This window comes from Pristis pectinata, chromosome 3 (assembly GCF_009764475.1).
Source record: "Pristis pectinata isolate sPriPec2 chromosome 3, sPriPec2.1.pri, whole genome shotgun sequence".
NCBI lineage: Eukaryota > Metazoa > Chordata > Chondrichthyes > Rhinopristiformes > Pristidae > Pristis > Pristis pectinata.
This window is the reverse complement of record NC_067407.1, coordinates 113,548,137-113,573,591: the sequence shown is the minus strand read 5'-3', so window position 1 is coordinate 113,573,591 and position 25,455 is coordinate 113,548,137. Positions and strand designations below refer to the sequence as shown.

The window sequence follows — 25,455 nt, the reverse complement described above, 5'->3', positions numbered from 1 at the left end:
CGCTGAGCACCTTCTCTCCATCCACTTTGCCCATATGGATCTCACAGTCGCCAGCCATTTTAATTCTCCTTCCCATTCCCACACCGAAATGTCTGTCCTCAGCCTCCTCTGCTGCCAAGTTGAGCCTAAACTCAAACTAGAAGAACAGCACCTCATATTCCACCTGGGTAGCCTACAACCTGGCAGTATGAACATTGAATTCTCCAACTTCCGGTAACTGCTCCCCCTCTGCCCCTTTACTCTCCCCTCCGATCTCCACCACCATGTGTCTATCCCCTCCACCCTCTCCATCTTCCCATCACCAACACTTTCCTCCCACTGGTTGCCCTCCCCCAAACTCCCCTCTACCTTCCCCACTTCCCTCCCTTTATTCCATGCTCCACCTTCCTGTCCTCTCAGATTCCATCATCTTCAGCCCTTTGTCACTTCCACCTATCACTTCCCAGCTTCCAGCGCCATTCCCACTCTCCCCCTGCCCTATCTGCCCATCATTCCCCCTACCCCCCAACCTGGATCCACCTATCACCCACCAGCTCTTGCTCCACCCCTTCCCTCCACCTTTTTATGCTGTCTGTCTCCCCTCTATCTTCCGGTCCAGATGAAGGGTCTCGATCTGAAATGTTGACTGTCCATTTCCCTATTTTCAAAGATGCGAAAACCCTCAATTCTATTTCTCCTAATATCATTATCCCACCAATCACGTTGCCCACAACATTGATATCATTCCCCCTTTTGTGAAAAGTTGAAAAAAATTAAAAATCTCAGTCACGTGCTCTGCCTCAGCACATAGATTGTTCTTTTGGTTCTTAATTGGTCCTTCTCTTAGTTATCTTACTCCTTAACTACCAATAAAACATCTTTGGCTTGTAGTTGATTTTACTTGCCAATCTTTTTTCATACCCTCTCTTTGCCTTCCTAATTTTGTTCTTATACCTATACCTTTCCAGGTTTTGTGCTGTATTAAACTCTTAGTGTCTAACAAAAGATTTCCTTTCTTGTCTGATCCAACTCTCTGCTCATCTTGTCAGCTAAGTGCTCCAGTTTTGGTAGTCCCACCCTTTTATTTGTGGTAACATATATATACCCTGAATCCCTTGAATTTCCTCTAAGACTGATTTACCTTCAAAAAGTTGTTTCTATCTACTTTTGCCAAATCACTTTAGTCCAGTGAAATTGGCCTTAACCCAATCTAGAACCTTTAGTACTATTTTATCTTCGTTCTTTTCCAAAACTATGTTAAATCTGTGTTTATGAGGATTATAATACCTTTTCTTTCATCTGCCCAGCTTCAATTCCTAAAATAATCCAGAATTGCCCCCCAAACTATTTCCGCGCCCCCCCCCCCCCCCCCCGTTGGGCTTATCAATGCAGTTTAGGAAATCTTATAGTCATAGAGTCATACAGCATGGAAACAGGCCCTTCAGCCCAACTCATCCATGCCAACAGTGTTGCCCAGCGAGCTGGTCCCATCTGCCCATGTTTGGCCCATAGCCCTCTAAACCTCTCCTATCGATGTACTTATCTAGATGGCTTTTAAACGTTGCTAATGTGCCTACCTCAACCACTATTTCTGGCAGCTCATTCCAAATATGCACCACCCTTTGCATGAAGAAGCTGCCCGTGATGTCCCTTTTAAATCTCTCACCTCTGATCTTAAACCTATGCTCTCTCGTTTTTAGCACCCCCTCCCTGGGAAAAAGACTATGTATTTCACCCTGTCTATGCCCCTCATGATCTTTTATACCTCTATCAGGTCACCCCCCCCCCCAATCTCCCACATTCCAGGGAATAAAGTCATAGTCTATGCGACCTCTCCTGGTAACTCAGGCCCTCAAGTTGAGGCAACATCCTGGTAAATCTTTTCTGCACTCTTTCTAGTTTAATAACATCTTTCCTATAATAGGGTGACCAAACTGTACACAATACTCCAAATGCAGCCTCACCAATGTCTCATATAACTGTATCATAACTTCCCACCTCCTATACTCAATGCCTTGATTAATGAAGGCCAGCGTGCCAAACACCTTCTTCGCCACCCTATCTACCCGTGATGCTACTTTCAGCGAACTATGCACTTGCACTCCTAGGTCCCTCTGTTCCATAACACTCCCCAGGGTCCTACCATTCACTATATAAGTCCTACCCTGGTTTAATCTCCCAAAATGCAATACCCCACACCTATCTGGATTGAAAGCCATTTGCCAGTCCTCAGCCCACATACCCAGCTGATCAAGATCCCCGTAATTCTTCTTAACCTTCTGCACTATCTTCGACACCACCTATTTTAGTATCATCTGCAAACTTATTAACCATGCCTTGTGCATTCACATCCAAATGACGTACTTACTCTAAATCTTTTCTATTGACTTATTGGTCATTTATTATTACCATGCATACTGTTTACTCTGTGAGCAAGGAATATCATTGCACCCTGGTGTATATGATAATAAGCTAAGCTGAGCCCAATACATTAAGGGCACATCCCTTCCCTCCGTCAGTATTATCTACAGGAGGTGCTGCCTCAAGAAGGCAACATCTATCATTTAAGATCCCCACCATCTGGGTCATGCCATCTTCTCACAGTTACCATCGGGCAGGAGATACAGAAGCCTGAAGTCCCACACCACTAGGTTCAAGAACAGCTACTTCCCTTCAACCATTCAGTTCTTGAACCGACCAGCACAACCCTAATCACTACAGTATAGCAACACTATGGCCACTTTGCACTAAAATGGACTTTGTTTTATTTTGCTCTAAGATATCTTTATTAGTCAGATGTACATTGAAACACACATTGAAATGCATCTTTTGTGTAGAGCGTTCTGGGGGCAGCCCGCAAGTGTTGCCACGCTTCCAGCGTCAACATAGCATGCCCACAACTTCCTAACCCGTACATCTTTGGAATGTGGGAGGAAACCAGAGCACCTGGAGGAAACCCACGCAGACACGGGGAGAACGTACAAACTCCTTACAGAGAGTGGCCGGAATTGAACCCAGGTCGCTGGCGCTGTAATAGCATTATGCTAACCGCTACACTACTGTGCCTGTCCATTGTGCCTCTAATTGTGTTCTTTCTTGTGAAAATGGTGCATAATTTATATTTTTCTTGTGAATGCTGCTTATAAGATGCTTGGTGCCTTGTGATACTGCTGCAGGCAAGTTTTTCCATTGTATCTGTGCATACATGTACTGGTGCACAAGACAATAAACTCAACTTTGACTGAATCTAATATCTCCTTGTAACATGACAACCTTTTTGATCAGTGATAATCCTATGAATTGTTGTGATTTTTGTTTTCATTAATGAATCTATATAAGTGGAATATTGTTGAAACATGCATGAGCCTGAGAAGGTCTGACAAAGTACATAGAACACTGCAGCACAGTACAGGCCCTTTGACCCACAATGTTGTGCCAACATTTTATCCTGCTCTAAGATCTATCTAACCCTTCCCTCCCACATAGCCCCCCCCCCCATTTCTCTATCATTCATGTGTCTAAGAGTCTCTTAAATGTCCCTAATGTATCTGCCCCCACAATCTCTGCCGGCAGTGCATTCCACGCACCCACCACTATGTAAAAAAAAATGTACCCCTGACTTCCCCCTTATACCTTCCTCCAATCACCTTAAAATTGTGTCCCCTCGTGTTAGCCATGGTCGCCCTGGGAAAAAGTAGATGCTGCTCCTTCTGGATGGTATTGGTATTGGTTTATTATTGTCACTTGTACCGAGGTACAGTGAAAAACTTGTCTTGCATACCGATTGTACGGATCAATTCATTATACAGTGCAGTTACATTGAGTTAGTACAGAGTGCATTAATGTAGTATAGGTAAAAACAATAACAGTACAGAGTAAAGTGTCACAGCTACAGAGAAAGCGCAGTGCAATAAGGTGCAAGGTCACAAGGTAGATCGTGAGGTCAGAGTCCATCTCATCATATAAGGGAACCGTTCAATAGTCTTATCACCGTCGGGTAGAAGCTGTCCTTAAGTCTGGTGGTACGTGCCCTCAGGCTCCTGTATCTTCTGCCTGATGGAAGAAATAAACTGCTGGAGGAACTCAGTGGATCAAGCAACATCGGGGTGGCAAAAGAATAATCAACATTTTGGGTTATGACCCTGCTTTGGGGACTGAGAGTGTAGAGGGGAGATATCCAATGTGAAGAGGCAAGAGGGTGGGGTTGTGAGTGAGGTGAGGTGCGGTTGCAAGTGAGATGAGGTGAGGTAGGGTTGTGAGGTATTGGTCTATTATTGTCACATGTACCGAGGTACAGTGAAAAACTTGTCTTGCATACTGATTGTACAGGTCAATTCATTACACAGTGCAGTTACATTGAGTTAGTACAGGTAAAAACAGTAACAGTACAGAGTAAAGTGTCACAGCTACAGAAAAAGTGCAGTGCAATAAGGTGCAAAGTCACAACAAAGTAGATCGTGAGGTCAGAATCCATCTCATTGTATAAGGGAACCGTTCAATAGTCCTATCACAGTGGGGTAGAAGCTGTCCCTAAGCCTGCTGGTACCCCAGCAGGTCACCTCCTGAGGGGAGTCTCCCTGCGCTGCAAGGCAACACCCACCTGCCCCTGAACCCAGGGCATAGCCCAATCCGAATGCCAGATACGGGGGACGCGCTGGCGGGGCGATCGGACCAATAAGACGCGTTGTTGTTGTTGGAGCGGCGGGTTGGAGAGGGTTCCCAAATGGCGGCGGTGGGGGAGAGCGAGAAGCGGGTAACGGAGGATGTCCCCGAGTACGACCGGCGGAAGGAGAGGATGATGGAGACGCTGCAGCGCCGGGACCAGGAGCGGCAGCAGGGCGTGGAGCGGAGGAAGCTGGCCAAGGACGTGGCGGCGGTGAAGGAGGAGAAGTCCAACTTCTTCAGCGCGGCCTTCTCGGAGGAGAGGTCGGCGATCGAGGCGCTGCTGGCGGGCTGCGGGGGCGCCGACAGCGCGGAGCTCGCCGCCCGCTTCCAGGAGATCGCCCAGAAGCTGCAGCGGCTGCAGAAGTTCGTCAACGACAGCATGCTGTTCCTGTCGGCCTACGAGCTGCGCCAGGCGCAGGCCGCCCTGCAGAGGCTGCAGGCGGCGGCGGCCGAGAAGCGGCAGCACTGCCTGCCCAAGAAGAAGTTCGCCTTCAAATCGCGCAGGAAAGAAAACGCCGGCCCCAAGGAGACCAAACCCGCCTCCCCGCCCGACCGGAGAGCCGGCCAGCCCGGGCTGATCGAGCAAAACCTCTGCGGCTTCTCGGACGCCGACTCGCAGCTGCTGGTCCGCTCGGCAGACGAGATCAGCGGCAAGGACGTGCTGCTGACCAGGCTGTCCAACTGCGTGGTGAAGCTCCTCGGCTCGCCCAACACCCTGCACATCAACAATGTCACCAATTCCAAGGTGTTGTGCGGGCCTGTCTCCACCTCGGTGTTTATTGACCAATCTGCCGGCTGCACTTTCGCCTTCGCCTGCCAGCAACTGCGAACCCACAGCACTAAGGATGCCAAGGTGTATCTGCATGTGACCAGCAGAGCCATGGTGGAAGATTGCACTGGAGTTTCTTTTGCACCGTTTAACTGGACGTATGAAGGCATCGAGAGAGATTTTGAACAGGCAGGGTTAGACAGAGCAAAAAACAACTGGAACGTTATTGACGATTTTAACTGGCTTGCGTCTGATCCTTCCCCTAACTGGAGTATTTTGCCTGAGGATTCTCGAATAACTGATTGGGATGAAATCTTAGCTCCTTGACTGTGCCTAAGGTCGGTGTTTACTGAGCTGGATTCCTGCTGTATACTTGAATAAAAGCAAAATAAGCCTTGTGGACAGAAATTCAGTTATTTAATATTTGGCCAAATTTACTTAAAGGATAGTGTGGGTTAAATCTAACCTTCAATAGTTGGCATGTTATTTGTAAAATATTATCTGTGTGAGATAACGTTACATCCACTGTTACCTTTGTCAATGTTTTGTTCTCAGTGTTTGCACTTCTGTCTGAAAATACTTGTATTGCTGAAGTAGAGTTCAATTGAAACAAATTTGAAACACGTTTTGGAATGCAGAAGATTAATGGATAAAATAAAAATGACAATCTTGAACTGGTTTCTTTTTTTTAAATAAGAACCAATATCAAATAAATAGGATTGAAATTGAACCACCTTTAATTGAGAAGAATGTACTGGTAAAAGGGGGTCAATCTGTGCTTGAACTCTGGCTAGACACAAAACATGATGGTGGTCTTCGACCAGGGAATGTTGAAGGCATTTGAAACCGACTTTTCAAAGTTCAATCCTGCCGCCTTCCAGCAGGAGTTAATGATGGCATTACAATGTCTTAAGTTTATTCATTGTTACTTTCATCTTGTACCAAACAAAATAAAGTGAGGCCTATTTTTTTAATCTATCTAGCCAGGTTGTAGTCCATGCTAAATGCAAGTTCACTTTTACTTGGCAATTTAAGTGAATTTTTATTCCATTCCTGCTTCAGCTGCTGGCTACTTCAGGCTATCTACATGGAGATATGTTTTTATCTGCTGGAATGGAGGAGAGGAACATTAAACTTAGCCCAACAAGACTCCTACGCAATCAATAGCATGTATAAAACTACTGAACCACAAAAGTTAAAACAATTTTGCATCAAAATTTGTGGCAATTTTAATTGTATGAAATATAATCTTCAGTTTTTCTTATGCTTTCCTGGTCTGGCCTACTTTGAAATGGACGTGCTGACAGGAACATACAGTTTCTTTTAGCTATAAATATGCATACAATGCGTTTCTTTACATCAATCATAATGGAGATGTGGATAGATAAGTTTCTTTATCAGTGGGTTGGGATCGAAGCAGGAGAGAAGTCATGTTTGGGCAACAGCATTTTTTTTATGTTAAAGTATTTCAGATACTGGTCCAAAGAATTATTTGATATGAATATACGAGTTTAAGAAATTGTTTCTTGCATCCTGTCTGTTAAACTCATTCTACTTTGTTGTCTTGATTCAGATTTATGTTCCGAACCCACAGTCTGCAATCCCATAGTGTAATGCTACGATTTAAGAAGTTGATATGAGGAAATGTCAAAGGTGTAAGTAGAAAAATAGCAGTTTTGATTTTTCACAGATTGACCTTTGCACAGAAGCCGCTAGATGTTGTATAGACCTTCTGGAGAGGATATGAACAAGTGGAACAATTTTTCATGTTATTTGAACTGGCCTTGAACATGAGTGAATATTCCCATCAGCAAGGTGCTATGTGGATTAAGCCTTGCTTGAGAATAATAAAAAAATTGCAAAATGTATTGTCTGTTTTGAAAATAACCATTTGCCTTGATTGTTAATTAAATAAAACATTTTGTTCCATTCATTAAGAGTTCATTTACTTGTCTGCCAGATTAATTTTTAATAGTTGACAATTAAATAAAAAGTTACTGTGGCCTTACAAAGCAAAACAATACATCTGCCATAAATCACATCAAGAAATTCACCACTATCAATGATACATATTTACAAAAAGTGATTTAATTCTCAATCAACGTTTGTAACATGTCATTCAAAACATCAATGATACTTTACAAGTTGATAAAGCTGATGTGCTAGGCTGCTGTGCACTTAATTTATTCAAGGTATTACTGCTAAGACCAGCATTTATTGCCCATCCGTAAGTGCTCTTGAGAAGTTGGTGTGAACTGCCTTCTGGAGCCAGGCTTTACCTTTGCTGTGTGGTGAAGATGCTCCCACATGTTGTTAATTGTGGGTTCCAGAAATGTTATTCAGTGATGAGGTCTTCAATTTCAACTTGAGCTCATCCCAAGGTGACCATATTAATATGTAGTGGCACCAGCTGAATATGGGGCCCACTAGGGGGTTGTTTTGCTGATTGGAGTACATTCTAATATTAATGTGGTGTGTAAATGTTCCATGGGCTCATTCCAACATCTTTGATTGCTATAGATTGAGAGTATTGTGAGGGAGGAGTCTGCATGTTCTTAACACGTAGCCTCAATAATCTCTAAACTGACTGTCCAAGGCAAGTTGTTTGGAATCTGTAGATTCCTTGAGGCCTGGATTCACAGAATGGCGATAGCAGCAAAGGACTATGTTGGGCATAGTGGCTCTTGGTAGAAGTGATTCGGCCAGTCCCAATCCCCCAGCCTCTCCCCACAAGTTCTTTCAGACTGACTATAGAGCATGTTAAAACGGGAACGGTGTTATGAACAAATTGCTGGAGGAACTCAACAGGTCAGGCAGCATCTGCAGAGGCGAAGGGATGGTCAACATTTTGGGTCGTGACCCTGCATGTGGTTCGCCGCCTTTGAACGAAGAGTTCCAGTCACATAGTGCAACATACCCGTTAGGGTTTTGTTTCTCACACCTGTTTTGTTATCTCTGATGTTCACCGACGATCCAGCCATTCCTATTTCTCACCTATATATGGCCCATTGGAAAATTTATTTCCAAAACACAGCAACAACTTCTTCTAGTACACTGACAACATCCAGCGTACCTGTTGCAAGACTATGACACACTCTCTCTCTCTCTTTGCCTCCCCGCTTTCTGATATATTTCATCCAAGTAACTATTAAGTTGGCTAAATCAGTTTCAAACATCGGCACAAACTTTGTTATCTGGCCTCCTGCTGACCCGCCACCCCTGACTGCATCGTATGTCATAACGTGGATTGGACTGCTCATAACCTTGGGATCACCTTGGACCCAAGATGAGCTTTGGACTATTTGTACAAGCTAGGGTTAAGACTGCTTATCTGCACCTCCGCAACATTGTCAACGTATTCTCTACCTCTTCCCATCTAGCTCCGAACCCCTAATTCGTGCTCCTTTTCACCTCTAGATATGATTATTCTAACACACTTTCTGATGGACTTTGTCCACCCAAGATCAGCCCGAGGTCCGCCGCTCTTGTCCTGGTTGACTCCTTGTCCCAGTTCACTGTAAGTCCCAGTCACCCATTACCCTGTGATTGCTTAGCCACATTGATGTCCTATTTCTTTTAAATGTGCGCCTTTATATTCAAATCCTTGCGTCGACTTGCACCCTTGCCGTGGAATATCTTTCCAGCATTAAAGCCTTCGGAGGTACGGCACGTGTGTAATTCTGGTCTCCTGTGCATCTGCAAAATTAGTATTTGCACGATTGACAGTATTTCCAGCTACCGAGGCCCCAAGCCCCAGAACTTACTCCCTGGACCTCCGCGCCACTCGTTCATTTTTTAAAAAAGAAAACACCTCCAGGGCCAAACTTTTGCATTGTCCTACTGTCTGCGTGCGTGGCTCAGTTTTCCAGCACTTAGAATTTTCCGACACTGCATGTTTTATCCCAATGCTCATTCAGGCCTCTGACCTACATTTAAGCTTACTTAGCTTATTAAGTTGAACCTGCTTTTGCATTCATTATATTTTACGAGTAAACATGCTGCACAGAATACACGACACAGCACGACAGTAATTCGATACAAACTTAGTAAAAGATTAAGGAAAACGAATCAAATACAAACGTCGCCTCCCTGAGTGAAGTTTTACTAAACACTCTGGCTCGACTTTTCAAATGCAAGGAAACTTTCCAGGGGAAGGTACAATCGCTGACAACTTGAGGGCAAAGCAATTACACGGTAAAAAGGCGGATTACTTTCAATGGCTCATCTGGGGCAAGGCTTTCTCCAAATGATTAGAGGTAAAACCTATTACTGGTATTAAGGTGACGTCTTGCAGCTTCAGATTTTCTCAGATAGATTCTGGAAGAACCATCTCCCTTGCCGGGGAAAGCACTGGCAACGTTAGCTGTAGCCGCGGACAATTTCTTTTTTTTAAACCCCGCTGGCTTGGAAAATTGGAAAGCGCTTCGTTTTCAGTGTCCCCGAGTCAGCTGAAGCTTTGCTTTTCGGGTGGTCAGTATGGAGGGACCCACAGTGGAGTTAATCTCAGGCGCACTGTTTCCTGCCCTTTCTGCACCCGTACGCAAGTCTTTCTAATTCATTCAAAACCCCAACCTTAACATTGGAACTTAAAGGAAGAGAGAACAAAACAAAAATGGCCATTATGAAAATCAAGTTCAACATGCAAAAACGGGTGAAGTTGGCCCAGGGCATGTGGCTGCTGAACTGGTTCTGTGTGATGGTGGGAATCGTTATCTTCGGAATGGGCTTGTTCCTCAAGATCGAGCTCAGGAAACGGAGCGAGCTGATGGACAACGAGGAGAGCCACTTGGTGCCCAACCTCCTGATCCTGGTGGGTCTCCTGGCCTGCGCCATCAACTGCTGTGGGGGCAAGTTTTGCTACGACTCCCTCGATCCGGCGAAGTACGCCCGATGGAAATCGGTGCTGAAGTTCTACCTGGCCTCCTGTTTATTTTTCGCTTTCCTGACCTTCATCGCCGTGGTGTTGTGCTTCCTGATGAGGGTCTACCTGGAGGACACGCTGGCCAAAGGGCTGAAGAACGGCATGAAATTCTACCGGGATACCGACACCCCGGGCAGGTGCTTCATGAAGAAGACCATCGACCAGCTGCAGATAGAGTTCCGCTGCTGCGGAAACAACGGCTTCCGGGACTGGTTTGAAATCCAGTGGATCAGCAACAGATACCTGGACTTCAGCTCCAAGGAGGTGAAAGAGTGAGTAAAGCAGGCAATTGAGACGAGTGCAGTTGAACCTTGTAGCTATGCTAGATCTTACTCCCAGCTCTGGCCCGTGGCTTTATTTGTTTTGGGGGGGGGGGGGGTCCCATCACTAATGAGGGAGGTCGCTCCGCGCTGCTTTTGAGTTTTCAGCCCTAAACACTCACTTTGCATGCCTCCTCTTCCTGCAGCCGCGTAAAGAGCAATGTTGAAGGGAGGTACCTGGTGGACGGGGTCCCATTCAGTTGCTGCAATCCGGCCTCCCCCCGACCCTGTATCCAGCAGCAGATCACCAATAGCTCAGCCCATTACAGCTACGACTTCCAGTCCGAAGAGTTGAACCTGTGGACACGAGGTTGCAAGCAGGCACTGCTCAACTACTACGTTAATATGATGCACTCGATGGGAGCTCTAGTCTTATTTGGTTGGATACTGGAGGTAAGAGGCCTAGAGTGAAACTTGTTGTAAATCTTACAAGTAAGAAAACTCTTTATCAAAGGACGTTTCTATTAAGCTTGGTTGCATACTTATTGCGTTCTTTCGATTATAGATGTTGATATTTTCAAGAAATCAATTGAACTGTGGGGCTGCATCAGATATAATGCACAGGTTTTGCAAGTGTGCGCTTGCAAGGACACTGACCGCATGAATGCTTGTGTCTTCATTGAAGCGCTACAATCTTCTGCGCGGCGGATCTTGCCTGTAACCTAGAAATTCAACGTGAATGAAAGCATCTGACACTCTAGCTTTTCACTCTCCCGCATAGAGGACAACCTCAACCCCGCCTCCGTAAAGGTTTAACAATAACTTTCTCGCCAAGTTGAGTAAAACTGATATGGGGAAACAAAGTACTGAAAGGGCAAGTCTAACAGCATGGGGCGGGGGAGCGGGGTAAAGACAGAATAACAGAGTTGGTAGTTCAGGCTAATATGACCTTTCACGAGTAATTTGAGTTTTACTTCAGACCGAGTACTGATTTTGGAACATACATTTTCTGGTCTCAGATCAAAAGAAGAAATTTGCTCTCCTTAAGAAGTTGAACATCTTAAAGCCTGATTAGTTTTAAACCATGAAGTAATATAAATGTCAAATGAATTAATAAAAGGTCATTCATCCAAAAGGTTAACTCCGTTTTTCTCTCCACACATATTTTCTAACTTGCTGAGTATTTCCAGCATTTTCAATTTTTATGAAGTTTTACAAGTTAATTTAAGTGGATAGGACAGGCAAAATTGCTTCAATAATAACCAAAGGATCACAGAGTGCTGTAGGTGTGAAGAAAGGTCACTTGGGTCGTTGTACCCGTGATGACTTCGTTGAAAGAGGCATTCAATTCGTCTTGTGCTCCTGCCATGGACATCTATTCCCTGCCCATATTTATCAGGCTCTAGCTATGAAGTTATTTGGATCCGTTTCCACCGCTTCCTGATCTCCTTTTAGCCTCACCTGTAGCTTTGGATTCTACTGCAAAAATGCATCCCAAGTGTTAATTCGATAAATCTGCCTTATTACCTATTAAAGTTTAACATGCACGTATCTCTAATCAAATCACTGACCATATTTTCTCTCTTAATGATGGTTTTGAGCAGTTGTTAAATTTCCCTTAACCACGAGTGTTTTAGTGAACGTGAAACCATCTCTAGTGACAAGACCCAGGTGCTAGGATTAAGGAAATTGGCAGAAAACTGGAATGGATCTGTGAATTATACTAGATTTAATTATAGTATATTATTATAGTATTAATTATAGAATTATATTATTATCTAGTGTCTATACTAGATCTACACAAATAAGACACTTTTTAGTGTAGTGCAGACTGAGGGGCATGCAATATCTTTTCACCAGGTCTAGGTTCACACTTAGTCACAGAGAAACACAAACTAGTCTTTTAGGTAAAATATTTGATAGATTTGTTTCAGATTTTGTTTTACACCAAAGTGAGTTTGCACCAGTAGTGCCAAACACGTTAGAAGTTAAACCTCTGCACTTAAAGCGGTGGCGATGTCTGGTGAAAAGAGTTGTGAAGATTATGTTCACCTGTCTCCATAACAATGAAATTCAATAGATGAGCCGGCCAATAAAATGTCCTGTTGTAGTGAATTTCAGATCCAGCCAAAGTCCCCAAGCTTTGATTATTTTCGTGACTTTTCATCCAGGCAAAATCTTTAAACATTACTTATTTTGTTAATTTAATTTAAAGGTTATGAACATATCCTCTACTATTTGAGAGCACATAGAGAACTAAGTTGATAAAAGTATCCTAAAACAAGGAGTTAATTCTACTGTTGGTCAATATGAGCAACTGCTAAGATGCAACATTAAAATAAATATTGATCCACCATTCTTTGGCCTACATTTGTGGGCTTAGGATGGATCACTCAATTTAAAGTTGCTTTATAGATTCAAGCTGTTTTAACATGTATGTGGTGCTTTTCCATCTAAGTGGTAGCACTGTTGTCTCAGAGTAAGATTAGATTTCTATTTTAAAGCATATAATCTAGCAATATATCAATGCAACATTAAGAAAGCTTCATCTTTCAGACGAGACTGTAAACAAATGTCTGCTTTCTCAAGGGGTTATAAAAGTTCCCATCACTCTGCCAAGATTTAAAACACAAGCCAATATTTATCCCTCACCAAATGTCAAAGAAAGAGTATCCAGTGATTATATCACTGCTGTTTGTCAGGTTTTGTTGTCTGGAAATAAGCTGCCATGTTTCCCTATGTTACTACAAAGGCTACAATTCAAACGTACTCCATTGGCTGTTATGTTTTTGGATGGCTAAAATTTTACTAGGTGCAAGATACCAGCTGATTTCTTTTTCAGTACATCCTACGTTCATTAACCCTTGAACGGTCCAGTTTGTACTCAGTGCTTTATCTGGATAACCTGCATCTAAATCCACATATGCAAATTTTGATCCCATCATCTCTCCATAAACCAGGGGTAAGGAGGAGGGAAAGAAGGGAGGTGTTTATTTGGGACTAAAAAAAGGCCTCTTGTTAAACATGTTTATGAAACTAATTTTGCAAATATTTGGATGAACTCTTGTAAATGCATGTTATTTAGCATGTAGAGTTTAAGTAGAGGAAACCCCCCAGGGAAGATGGTGGGCTGAGAAGGAGGGGGCATTAATAATCCTTCATGATCTCCAGGTAGTGCTGGTTTAAGTAGCATTTTCTGGCTTAAGACAGCATTTCAAACATAAAAAACTTATCACAATTCCAAACTTTGAGATTTTCACACTGTAATTTTTTGACTGTTTTCTCACATTCCACACCATTGCTCAGAGATCCCATTCACCTCAAATGAAAATAAAACTAGAGGTAACACTAGGTTAGATGATAGCACAGCTGTCAGTCACAAACCAGGAGAATTCCAAAAGCAAATATCTCAAGATTCAAGCAAACAAGTAAAGATTAATTAAGCAAGTTAAATAATTTATTCTAAAGAATTATCCTTGAATCTCTAAGTGCAATGAGATACTTATCATAGTTGGTCTATTTATCTGCTTAGCCACTTTTGTCCGAGTCAGATATTATGGGGTGAAGTGTCAGTCCACAAACGAGCACAAAACAGAGACTGATACAACCCAGTCGAACTGAGAAAATATTATGCATTTCGCAATACCAATATTCAGATGTGTGGTTTGACTAAAGCTCCTCCTTCCTCCTCAGGTGTACAAACCCGATCTCATTGTAATATTTTCAAGCAGAGGAAGATAGTTTTCCTTCATGCCATGGCCAAAATTACAACATTTAAAAGATATTTGGACAGGTATGGAGACAGGAAAGGTTTAGAGGTATATGGGCCAAACATAAGTAAATGGGATTAGCATAGATAGGCAACTTGGTTGGCATGGAGTAGTTGGGCCGAAGGGCCTGTTTCCATGCTGCATAACTCTAAAATCTATAAAATCTGGCTCTCAACTTGAACTACTGAAAGAGAATTGGCCAGATTGTCCAACATACTGACTGGTGGTTATGGCTATAATAATGACCACTAATTACCCTGGTTTTCATTTGGAAGGTGGCAGATCAAAAGGTGGTTTCCCAATTGCAGAGCTGGCCACCTTCTAACTGCTTATCATCCACAAAGCTGATCCCTCACCATGCCACTGGGAGCTGGAGGCTCCCATCCCTGTGCTGGTCAGCTGCCCCTCTCACTTGGCAACCCAGCTTGATCAAGATTTTTCAGCACAACTGGACAACTGAGTGGCGAGAGGTCTCTGGCTAAGCAAGGCCCTGAGAGGATCAGGACCTCTGGCTCAGTCTGGGATCACGCGTTGGGCACCCATTAAGGCCCCGTCTAAACTGTGGGATTAACTTCAATAAACACGGTGGCTCCATTATGGACAAGACAAAATTTGGAGTCATATTATTTATTTTATTGAATTGTGGTAATTTATAGAAGTTGGTTGGTACATTTACTTATGGGGTGGGAAGCAGCATAAACTGCACAATAAACACTTGATAACAATATTTAAATAATATCACTATATCATTGGGGTGCTTAGTAACTATATATTTTATTCAACACATCCCCTCGTGCACTGCAGTTCATTGTTCCAATTCAAGGATTTAATTGACTTGGTCTGGTGGGTCCACTGTAGAAACAGCCAAGCTGGGGGCTGGGATTCAGGATCCAGGGGTGGCTGAGATGGAAGTCAGAATTTCACAACTGTGTCCTGGCCCACTGCAGTTTTGTGAAATCCACAATTTGGCCAAGTCCTTTATGCCCATGTAATATTGGCTGGTGTATTGGGCAAACAAGACTGTAGTCTTCCAGGCAAACAATTTAATGAAGACAGATTCTGGCCCCAATCTTTTTCTTTAATATTTCTAAACTATTTCAAATCCTTAAGGAATGATGTTTTTGAAATGTTGGTGACGTTTCTCAGTTATGTTCCTCTGTTGGGGTGTGAAGCAAGTATGAGGCCACTCGCCTCTCTAATAAAGGAGAGAGCCAAAAGTTTTCACCAAGGCTGTGAGACGACATTACACTCAAGGCAACTCACATGACCGCCCAATCACAAATGATTAGAGAGCACAGAACCTGCCATGGGATCAACCTGCAAAGCTCAGGTGGGAGTGGACCAGGGTGCCACTGATTGTCGGCAACACGCCTTGTGGCCATAATCAGTGAGCAATGGGTGATGGTCAGGTTGTTAGTGTGGTTCATTACCTGGTCATTTAATCATTGCTGTTTGTGGAACCTTGCTGGGAGCAAACTGGCTGCCGAGTTTCTAACATTACCACAGGGTTTACACTTCAGAATATAATTGGTTGTAAAATGCTTGTGCCATTCAATTCATGAAAGGCATGGCACTGGTACCTCTCTCAATACTCAGGATATGTGCCCAGGAGTGGGAGCACGAACAAAATCAGCACTAAAAAGAGTCATTATAGCACTATGGATGTAGAATGTGTACTAACAGGGCTGTCACAAACCACTGCTCTCTCAACTGCTGTGCTGGGACCTTAGTGCGAGTCCAGAAATGGCTTGGTGTGGAGAAGCTGCTTGGGAAGACTGGCGTTGTGCAGAGCAGGGCAAGTGCTATGGCCACTCAGTGTTGAGGTGCAGGCTATTGGGGGCACTTGCTGGGGACAGGCAGCACCTGCTCCATGTGACCACCCGGATCCTACGGTCTCTCTCTCATCACCACCTGCAGGATGTGATGGAACTGGCTGTCTCCTCCTCTCTGGTCATACAGCTCTCCTCAGCCCACTCATTTATCTCATTAACAAGCTCAACCGAGAGGGCAAGAGAGCAATATTTAACATATCAAATGCTGCCAGTCTGTACCAATGGCCACACTCACTACACTGGCCAGAGTGTATTCCTGAGTCCCACATTTCCGCCACTTGCAATGGAAGGTCCATGCCTGGTTCTCAGTGCAGCAGCTTGCAGCCTGAGCAGATGTCTTTCTCAATGTATCGAGAGTGACTTACCTGTGAGTGTTTGGATTGGAGGACCAAGAGTGTTGTAGAGAATCAGCATGTAGCAGAGTAGTGCTAAGCAGGTGCTTGAGTATATAAGATATAAAGCTTTTCTGTTTAGAAAGATTCAGATTAAACATTGTATGAACAATTTTCACTTTACATAACATTATGACAAAGGCAATTGGAGAGAATGCCAAGATGTCTTGGTAGCTGTAATTGGTGGAAAACAAGACTGAGGAAACTGTCAGTTCTACACTTCAATTTAATTAATTGAATATTCAGGTAGCTGATGGACAACACATTTGTTGTTTACAATTTCCTGGAATTTTCCTTGGGAGGTCTCATGGGTCACAGTGTTTGAACTAGAATTTGAAGAATTTGCTGCAGTTCATTGACATGTATTACAACATGGGATTTAGGTAACATCATAAACCTAGATGAGGAACAAGTGTATACTGAGGTCCAGGAAGATTCTCCCAAATTAATTGCTTTGATAGTAATTTTGGTGCCTTATTGCAGTTTCCATATTGGCCTTCTTAAGACTAGTGGAGGTGTGGGGCACAGGCCAGCAAGATGACTCATATAATTGTATGTTGTGGACATATAACACTCAGGAGAGTCCACTATTGTGATTGTCCCAGAACAAGGACACCAGCATTTTAAAGAGTTTCTGTCCATTTTGCAATCCAATAGCAGATTTCATTGTTCCAATAAGTGGAGTAACTCCTAATAAAAATAGGTCTCTGTCATCATGTAAAGGTCAGATCAAAAACACAATCAATACAAATACCAGTAGGAAACAGCACGAGATAAACTCTCAAATACAGTTGATTAATTTTAAAAAATCTTCTCTTGACCAGCTGAGATTTCAACAAATAGAGAAAACCATTAAACTTAAAATCTGAAATTTATGGCAAAGGAGGAGACCATTTGGCCCATCATGTCTGTGCCAACTCAAACAGACATTTAGACAAACTCTGCGTTCCATTTCTCGGTCCACAGTCTTGCAGGCCACAATAGATCAAGTGCACATCCAGATACCTTTAGAATGGGCAAAGAACTTAATCTCCACCACCCTTTCACATAGTGAACTCGAGATCACCATTTTAAAAATATTTTCTGAAACCACCTCCACTCCTACTATCTTAGCTAAGGCAAATTAGATGGATAGGAAGGATCTACCTCGGCTTCTCTGAATTTTAATTTCTTTAATTAAATTTCACCTCCTGCTCCCATCCGAATCACCTCTTTTTTTTCTTGAAGAAAAAGCCTAGCCAATCTTTCTTCATAACCAATCTTCTTCTCAGGCAATATCCTCATTAATCTCTTCTGCATTCTCTCTCGTGCTACAACACCCTTCCTGTAACGTGGTGACAATAACTTTGTGCATTTTCCCAGCTGTGGCCTATATAGTTCTCTCATGATTTCACTGCTCTTAAATTCTTTGACTTGGCCCATGACCTTTATCGTCTTCCTGTCCTGCTTTCTTCAGCCATCTATGGACATGTACAAGTTGCCACTGTTCCACTTTACTTCATAATTTATTGTTCATCTTGATCTTCTTAACTGCCCCTAAACTTTACCTGATGCTTTTCTGGACTCCTGGCTATCTAACTGGTCCATTGATATTTTTCTGCAGTCTAGTTTCCTTCTTCACTTCCATAGTTTCTATCCAGACTTCATAATCACACCAGCACATTGCCATCAGGGAGGCCAGAACCCAGTCACTGAGAAACTCACTATGGCAAAGTTATGTTGAACACAAAGAATAAACACTTCCCACATTTAGTTAAATCCAGAGTAGAGAGACATAATCAAAAGCCTAGGGACTCACATATGTGCTCAGGATATCTGTTGGTGTGATTTAAAAATATGCACCATACCAGCAAAGAGTTTTTGTATGTTTACTATTATTTGCCCAGCCAAAGACCAAAAACTTAGAGCAAAGGTTTGAAGAGCCAGGTGAGCATTTCAACGTGCAGGTAAAGGTCCGCCTAACAGGCTGTCCAATTAATCATATTAGTGGCCAGAATAACTAGAGACTTATGTGACTCAATATCAGGATGCTGGATTCTGCTAACCCACCAGCTAGCAAGTCTTGTTGGCCTAATGGAACCTTTAAAACCACAGAGCGGAGCATACCCAAGGAAGATAGTCTCTCATGAGGGCAGTAAGTCTCTGAAATCTTCAACCCCAGAGGGTTGTGGGGACTGATTTACTGGAGGTACTTAAAGAGGGATATTTTTGAAAGATCGCAGAATTTAGGGCTTATGGGAACTGGCGATGTAGACCTGGGGCCGATCACATTGAAATGGTGGGCTGGGCTTGAGCAGCCAGGTGGCCTACTCCTGCTTCTATGTTCTTGTGATTTGCCATTATAGAACCGATGGTCAAGCAAGAGGACGTTCAACGTGCTCCACCTTCATGATCAGATCTTGACCTCCACTTCCTTGCTTGTTCCCTATAACCCTCAACAGCCCTGGTTTATCTATTCAACACCTCAGCCTCCACAGCTTTCTAGAGATTCATTTTGAAATTATGCACTCAAGTTCCAGATGTCCCCCTCACCCCACGATGAGAAGCAGCATCCTCTCAGTATCTACCATCTCAAAGCCAGCTCAGAATATTTCAATAAGATCACCTGGAAGTGGTATGATTTTATTGATTTCAGATAAGAAATCCATTTTCAGTTTGCAACGATCATTATTTGGAGACTGCAATGGCAGATTATTTCCTATTGTTAAACATTAATCTGCCTGAGAGATATCTTCATTTTGTGTGACTACAAAGGGTTTGAGTTCATGTACAAGTAAACTCATTCTATATTCTTTACTTTAGGTGACAGGGATGGTTGGGATGCAATATTTGCACACAGCCCTTGATAGCATTGCAAACCCTGAGGATCCTGAGTGTGAAAGTGAAGGTTGGTTAATGGAGAAAGGCCTAAAGGAAACAATTAAATCTCTGCTGGAAAGCGTTAAAGAGCTCGGTAAGTTTAATCAAGTAGCTACCACAGCTGAAGAGGAGAAAAAACAAGAGGGTACGACTGTCGCCACAGTCAGCTGAAGAGATGGCAAAACAACATGTTCGGGGGAAGGTGTGGGTATAGAAACAAGTTGAAAACAGAAGGAAATGAAAATTGAATAAATGTAGAATACAAGATCAGATAAATAATTCCCTTCACTGTGTAAAATATAAAGCATATATGGTAACAACTTTATTCTTCTGTATTTTGTATTCAAACATGAACCAGAACTGTTAAATTGTGTTAAACTCTTTTTGACAATTGATACACTATGCAGTCGGCAGCAGTCTTCTTCAATGCTTCGTACTGTATAAAATTTTAACTACAAACAGTGTATTGCTTCTGAATCTGGAAATAACGATGTGATAAAGGCATGTTTAAAATATTCCAGCCATCTTTAATGTTGCTCAATTGCTGTGTGAAATTACATAGTATATAAGCTGCTACTAAATAGGGTTCAAATATTAAAAGCATCTTTGAAGAAAAAAGGACATTTACTTATTAAATGAAGATTGTCATTAATGTCATTTCAACAACTGTACCTTAGAAGCTCAGAACAAATTCAAATGAGAAAAATGAATTTATGGATCGCACTGGAATGTTCTATGTTTAAAACAGAGTTGCCATTTAGGGAAAAAGATATCATGGATGAGAAATGCTCACCGAGACTGGCTGCAATTTCAGAAGACACGACTAAAGCAGAATCAAAATACCTTCTGCCAAAACATGCAAGGTAGCCCTGTTTTCAGCTACTCAATAGGAAACAAAAATACTCCAACGTCCAAGCAGAGTCTTTTGTGTTTTTGACCAGAAATTACACATATTCACATCCAATCAAAACTAAACCGTGGTATGGTTTGCTAATTAAATGTGAGATTTTTAATAGCTTTGGTATTGCTGCCAACATTTGAATTGTATTTAGGTCAGAGTCCAAATGTAGTTAAATTATCTACAGGATACAAGTTTAAATATTTCTGCATAGTATTTCAATTCAGACAATATAACATCTCTTTGTACAGATAATGAAATTTGGAATGTCTTCTAAAGGAAGTATCATAAAGCAAACTTTTCATGATCAGTTGAAATATATATGTTAGCAGTTTGAGATGTAACTGTCTATAGTGGCTTCAAGGATAAAACTCCTAAGTATGCTTAATGCCAGTTTATAGGATTAACTTTTGTAATTCTTTTCAAATGGAGAGACAAACTAATTCATCATGACATCTAAATTGTCACGCAAATCTGTGATAAATATAAGAAGAAAGAGAGGATAAACATTGTCCCATATACTGGCATATTAAATTCCCCCAAATATTCTGTGAAATTGTCGTGGATACAAGTCTAGTGAAAACATCGGTTGTCCATTTTTCCTTTTACCATTTCCTACAATTCACTCCTAAACTTCCCATTTCCACTTCAAAATATCTGATTGATGTAAGAATCAACCTGTACTGAGAAAGGGATACATTCTGAGAAGACTTCCAAAGCAAAATAGTAAAAGCAAGCAGGCATAGTAATAGAGTTGGGCACCAACATGCCTGAAAGCTCCATCATCAAACTGAGGAATATTAGGAGGGAAAGAAATATGTGGCACATCAGATTAGGAAGATTGTTCTGCAAAAACTGGAAATTGTTGAAGAACAACGTGGGGCTAGCTGACCAAGCGATTAATAATAGGATAATTAGATCACATTTGATGCTTCTAAATGTCAAGGAGTATAGTTTTCTCCATATCTCATGGGATAATTCTCCATTCTGGAAAACAGTGCATGAATCCTTTTTGCACTATAAAAATTGACACCTTGCTCAAGGTATGGTCTCAATAAGCCCCTATTCAAATGCAGTAAAGCTGCATTATTTTTGTACTCCAATGATTTTGTAATAAAAGCTAACACAATTTTTTTCCTATCTGCTTTTTTGTACCTGCATGTTAATTTCTGCGATTAGTGTGCAAGGAAACACAGGTACCCCTGGATTACCAATATCTCTCACAATTTAAAAAGTGTTATGCTTTTCTGTTTTTCCCATATAAAGTGGCTAACTTCACATTTCCTCTCATTATGTCCCATTTGCCATATCTTAGCCACTCATTTAACTACCCATATCCCTTTTCTCCCTTTGTCTCCTTCTCATGACTCATTTTCCCAGTAACCTGAGACACATTACACTTCTTCCCCCTCTACTAAATCGCAAATAGGATAACCTGGTGTCACCTTAACAAAAGCATTTTGAAAATCCGAATACAGGAATCCACTGGTTCATTTACCCTATTAGCTACACTCTCAAAAATCCCTAAATTCATCAACTTCCCTTGTACAAATTTGTGTAAATTCTGCCTGATCCTATAAATGAATAATATAATGAAAAGTACTTCATAAAATAGTAAATTGCATGCAGATGGGCTCACAAAGTTGTGTTAAAACACAATTCTTTACAGATAAAATTGCTAGTACTTCATTTTTGGAACTTAAATTATTAATGCCTGTGCATTACTATAACTTAAAATCCATAAACAATGCTGTTGTCTAATAAATTAGAGGTATTTAACAGAGAAGCTTAATCTTCGCTCTTTAACACAGCAGCTTAAATGTCTGTTTCTTGTTAAATTTGTGTTACTCAACTGCTTTCTTATGAGCTGTTAGTATAAGCTATTGATAATGACAGCAAAGGTAGTCAGGCATCATTGAACAAGGCTGTGGGAATGGAAGACAAGATAGTTCCATACTTCTATTTTGACAGTGGGTCTTACTATGTAGCATCTGATCATGTTGTTAAAACATCTCAAAATGCTTAACACAAAGAATTACATTTTTAAGATGCAGTATGAATTTGTCTTTCATACCATCAAAATTAATAAAATCTGAATTAAATGGATAAAGAGGGCTAAATGAGAAAAGTCCAGCCATAAGTATTAAGTAAGCACCTCACTAAAGATGTAATTTAAGCAGTGTTGGGATTTCAAGTGTTTACCCTGTTGGAATTCCCCCAGACTAAATCAAATAAAGTCTAACTAAAGTTCTTTAGATATAGAGAACAAGGAGCATATTAATTTTGTCCATCCAATCTGCAGCAAACCTTTTAAAAATTGAATCAATGTACATTTATGTATGTTTGCAGCTTGCAAAATACTCTTGTAGTCGTAGGTAATATTTGAACAACTTTTCCCCCATTGGCTTGAATAATCTGCATCCTGGTAGTACAGTGGTTACATTTTTGGACAAGCAGCCAAAGTTCTGGACCAATGATCCAGAGAAGTGTTCAAATTCCATCATGGCAGCAGTAGCCATAAAACTACCAGTTGTTATATGAATCCACTGGTTTACTCATATCCTTTAAGGAAAGGAATATGTCTTCCTTCTCCAGTCCAGCTTATGTGCGATACCAGACCTACCAATATTGTTGACTTTTAACTGCCACTTTGATTCAGGAACCATTAAAAATGGGCATTGCTGGGATTGTGAGCAACAGTAACATGTGAAAAAAAATAAAATTTAACTGGTACCACAGTTCATTGTCAGGTCAATTTTTCTACATAGCATTCTATTAAAAAAAACACAAAAACAAGTTTTCTATTAAAAACATTTATTCTGTATCAAAATTGACAAAATATTCTCATTATCATGAAGCAGCAAAGTGGGGTTGTAAACAAATAGTTTGCCATTTTGTGTATCTGGATGTCCAATATTAACTCATTATTTAATAAAGGTCAGGTTTATTCATTGAAATTCAATTACAGTAAGTTAACATGTTTCCATTAGTGGGCTGGGGAGAAAAACGTTTTACTGCTTTCAATGGGATGGCAAAACATCAATGTTATCCACTTCTACTTTCACCCAAAATATTTAGAGCTCGAGGACCTATTTTTTCTTTTTAGATAAATGAACAGTTCAAACACTTAGCAAAATATTTTTTCATGTATACCATAATTTGAGGTGGAACTGTGCAGTATCTGAAAGAACAAAGGTTGGTATTCATTCACGATCAGCCTTCAAATTAATAACTGGTTAGTAAAACCGATAGTCTATGCTAACCCTATATGTTACCTGTTTAACTCAGAAAAAGTCACTAATCTTAAATCAGCTTTCTTTTCCACTTCTGTATTTTTGTTCTGAAAATAGTAGCCAAAGAATACTGTATTGAAGTACTGTACTATAAGTGAATAGAAGATGTAATGAATCTAAAAAAAACTACTGTGGTTATTTCATCTCTCAAAAGTAATACACAAGAAAAATGCACAGAAAATAATGGAACAGGGAAGTTGTGCAAAAAAAGTTTTTTAAAAAAAGTTTGCAACTTCAATTTTTCCTCTCCTAAAGGGAACTCATGGTAAGGAATTCCATGGAAGCTGTGCTGCTTGACTTTGCCTGAATGGAGCTATTTTTAATGTGAACCTAATCCTGAGCATTTGTAGGTTAACTGATCTGTGGCAGAATCAGTCAAACCTTATCCCCTCGCAACTGGAAACCCCACATGCATCCAGCAGATAAACACTACAAAAAAGTGCTCTGATCACTTTTCTCCTCTGTAACCCTCCTAAAAAGGTCAATTGCAGCACTCATCAAACTTCAGCGACAATGACCAAAATCATCACAACCTCTCAAAACCAAAAACGTGTTAAGAAAAATTCAGTGCCATACACAGCAACTCTTGTATAGTTAAGGGACTGTTCAAAGTTACAGTGGATAAATTTGTAATACTTCTCACCTATCTGAAGTGTAAGTTTGAGTTCAATTGAGAAAAAATTTGGAAAGGTAATACAAATACTCAAAATATGGATGTCAAAATGGAGATCATTACCAGTGAAAGTTAGTCCAGAGGATGGAGGAAATGGTCAACTGATTTTTTTGATGCTAGCTGATAAAATTACTTTTCTCACAAGACATTTTATGAATAACAAAGTACAACCTTAGCTTTTACAGGCAGAAATTAAGCGTCTTCAGATTATCTAAAAATAAGACTGATTAATATTACGCTGTTAATTTTCATTTACCTTTTGTATTTGCAATGCCCTCAAATGTTACTCCAAGGATGAGTACAGAAGATTAAGGCTAATATGATAATCATCTTAAATTTCAATACTCTATTAAAATCTGCAAATGCAAGCTATGCAGGAATAATAGAAATACTATAGTTCATTTTGACATATCTGGGCCATTAAGATTGTATTCCTGCAACTTCAGTTATGTGAAACAATGAGGGAAGATTAAACTTTGATCCACAGAGCAGGGATGATTAAAGACCAAGTTAAAGACATATTCAAAATTATCATGTAAATAACAAGTTGTTTCCATTAGGAGGGTTGAGACAGATTTAAAATAATTGTTAAAAGGACCAGAGCAGAGACAAGATTTTTCTTTGATCCGGAAAGCACAGGCTAAATAAAGAGACCGAACAGTAACATTAACAGGCATTTAGGTACAAACTCAAAATTGTATAATTTGCAGTCCAATGTCCAAGGTTAGGGAGTGAGATTAATTGGATAATTCTAACAAAGAACTATAACAAAGGGACAAAAATAAATCATATTTCTATTTCAAGTTTTATTCAAAAGATAATGTAGAAAGTTACAGACCAGAAATGTATCAGCATCACTGCATCTCAAGTTAACCTTAGGAGATTGACTTAGAAGTTTGCCCAATACACCTAGGATACTCGCAATGGTTTCAGAGACAAAAGCAGACCCTGTGTAGTGCTGAACCAAACATTGGACCCTATCCTGCACAAAACCTTTACAGATAAACTTGCTCTCCATTTGATTTCAGTGGCCATATAATGGGACAGGGAAAAACAGGATCCATCTTTTCATAGTTGTGCGGTGTGCCTCTGATGTGACAGTCAGGTTCAGTTCCTATCCCCCTCTGTCAGCAATGTGCAAAAT

At 41.1% G+C, this 25,455-nt stretch overlaps 2 protein-coding genes across 2 annotated transcripts; both read left to right on the top strand.

Moving 5' to 3' along the window:
* Positions 1 to 4,659: 4,659 nt before the first annotated feature.
* tbcc (tubulin folding cofactor C) lies at positions 4,660 to 7,325 on the top strand. The gene is made up of 2 exons (XM_052011934.1): positions 4,660 to 5,751; positions 6,987 to 7,325. The coding sequence occupies exon 1, from the start codon at positions 4,703 to 4,705 to the stop codon at positions 5,738 to 5,740; it is 1,038 nt and encodes a 345-aa protein (XP_051867894.1). The 5' UTR covers positions 4,660 to 4,702; the 3' UTR covers positions 5,741 to 5,751; positions 6,987 to 7,325.
* A 2,700-nt stretch (positions 7,326 to 10,025) lies between these two features.
* LOC127568006 (peripherin-2-like) lies at positions 10,026 to 19,618 on the top strand. Its single transcript, XM_052011252.1, has 3 exons — positions 10,026 to 10,606; positions 10,801 to 11,047; positions 19,391 to 19,618. The coding sequence occupies exons 1-3, from the start codon at positions 10,026 to 10,028 to the stop codon at positions 19,616 to 19,618; spliced, it is 1,056 nt and encodes a 351-aa protein (XP_051867212.1).
* Positions 19,619 to 25,455: the final 5,837 nt, after the last annotated feature.

Bases quoted from the DNA above. Each gene is read 5' to 3' on its own strand.
- LOC127568006 (XM_052011252.1), top strand. From the start codon at position 10,026: ATGGCCATTATGAAAATCAAGTTCAACATGCAAAAACGGGTGAAGTTG. The intron at 10,607-10,800 runs GTGAGTAAAGCA...CTCTTCCTGCAG, and splicing joins AGCTCCAAGGAGGTGAAAGA to CCGCGTAAAGAGCAATGTTG. The intron at 11,048-19,390 runs GTAAGAGGCCTA...TCTTTACTTTAG, and splicing joins TATTTGGTTGGATACTGGAG to GTGACAGGGATGGTTGGGAT.
- tbcc (XM_052011934.1), top strand. From the start codon at position 4,703: ATGGCGGCGGTGGGGGAGAGCGAGAAGCGGGTAACGGAGGATGTCCCC.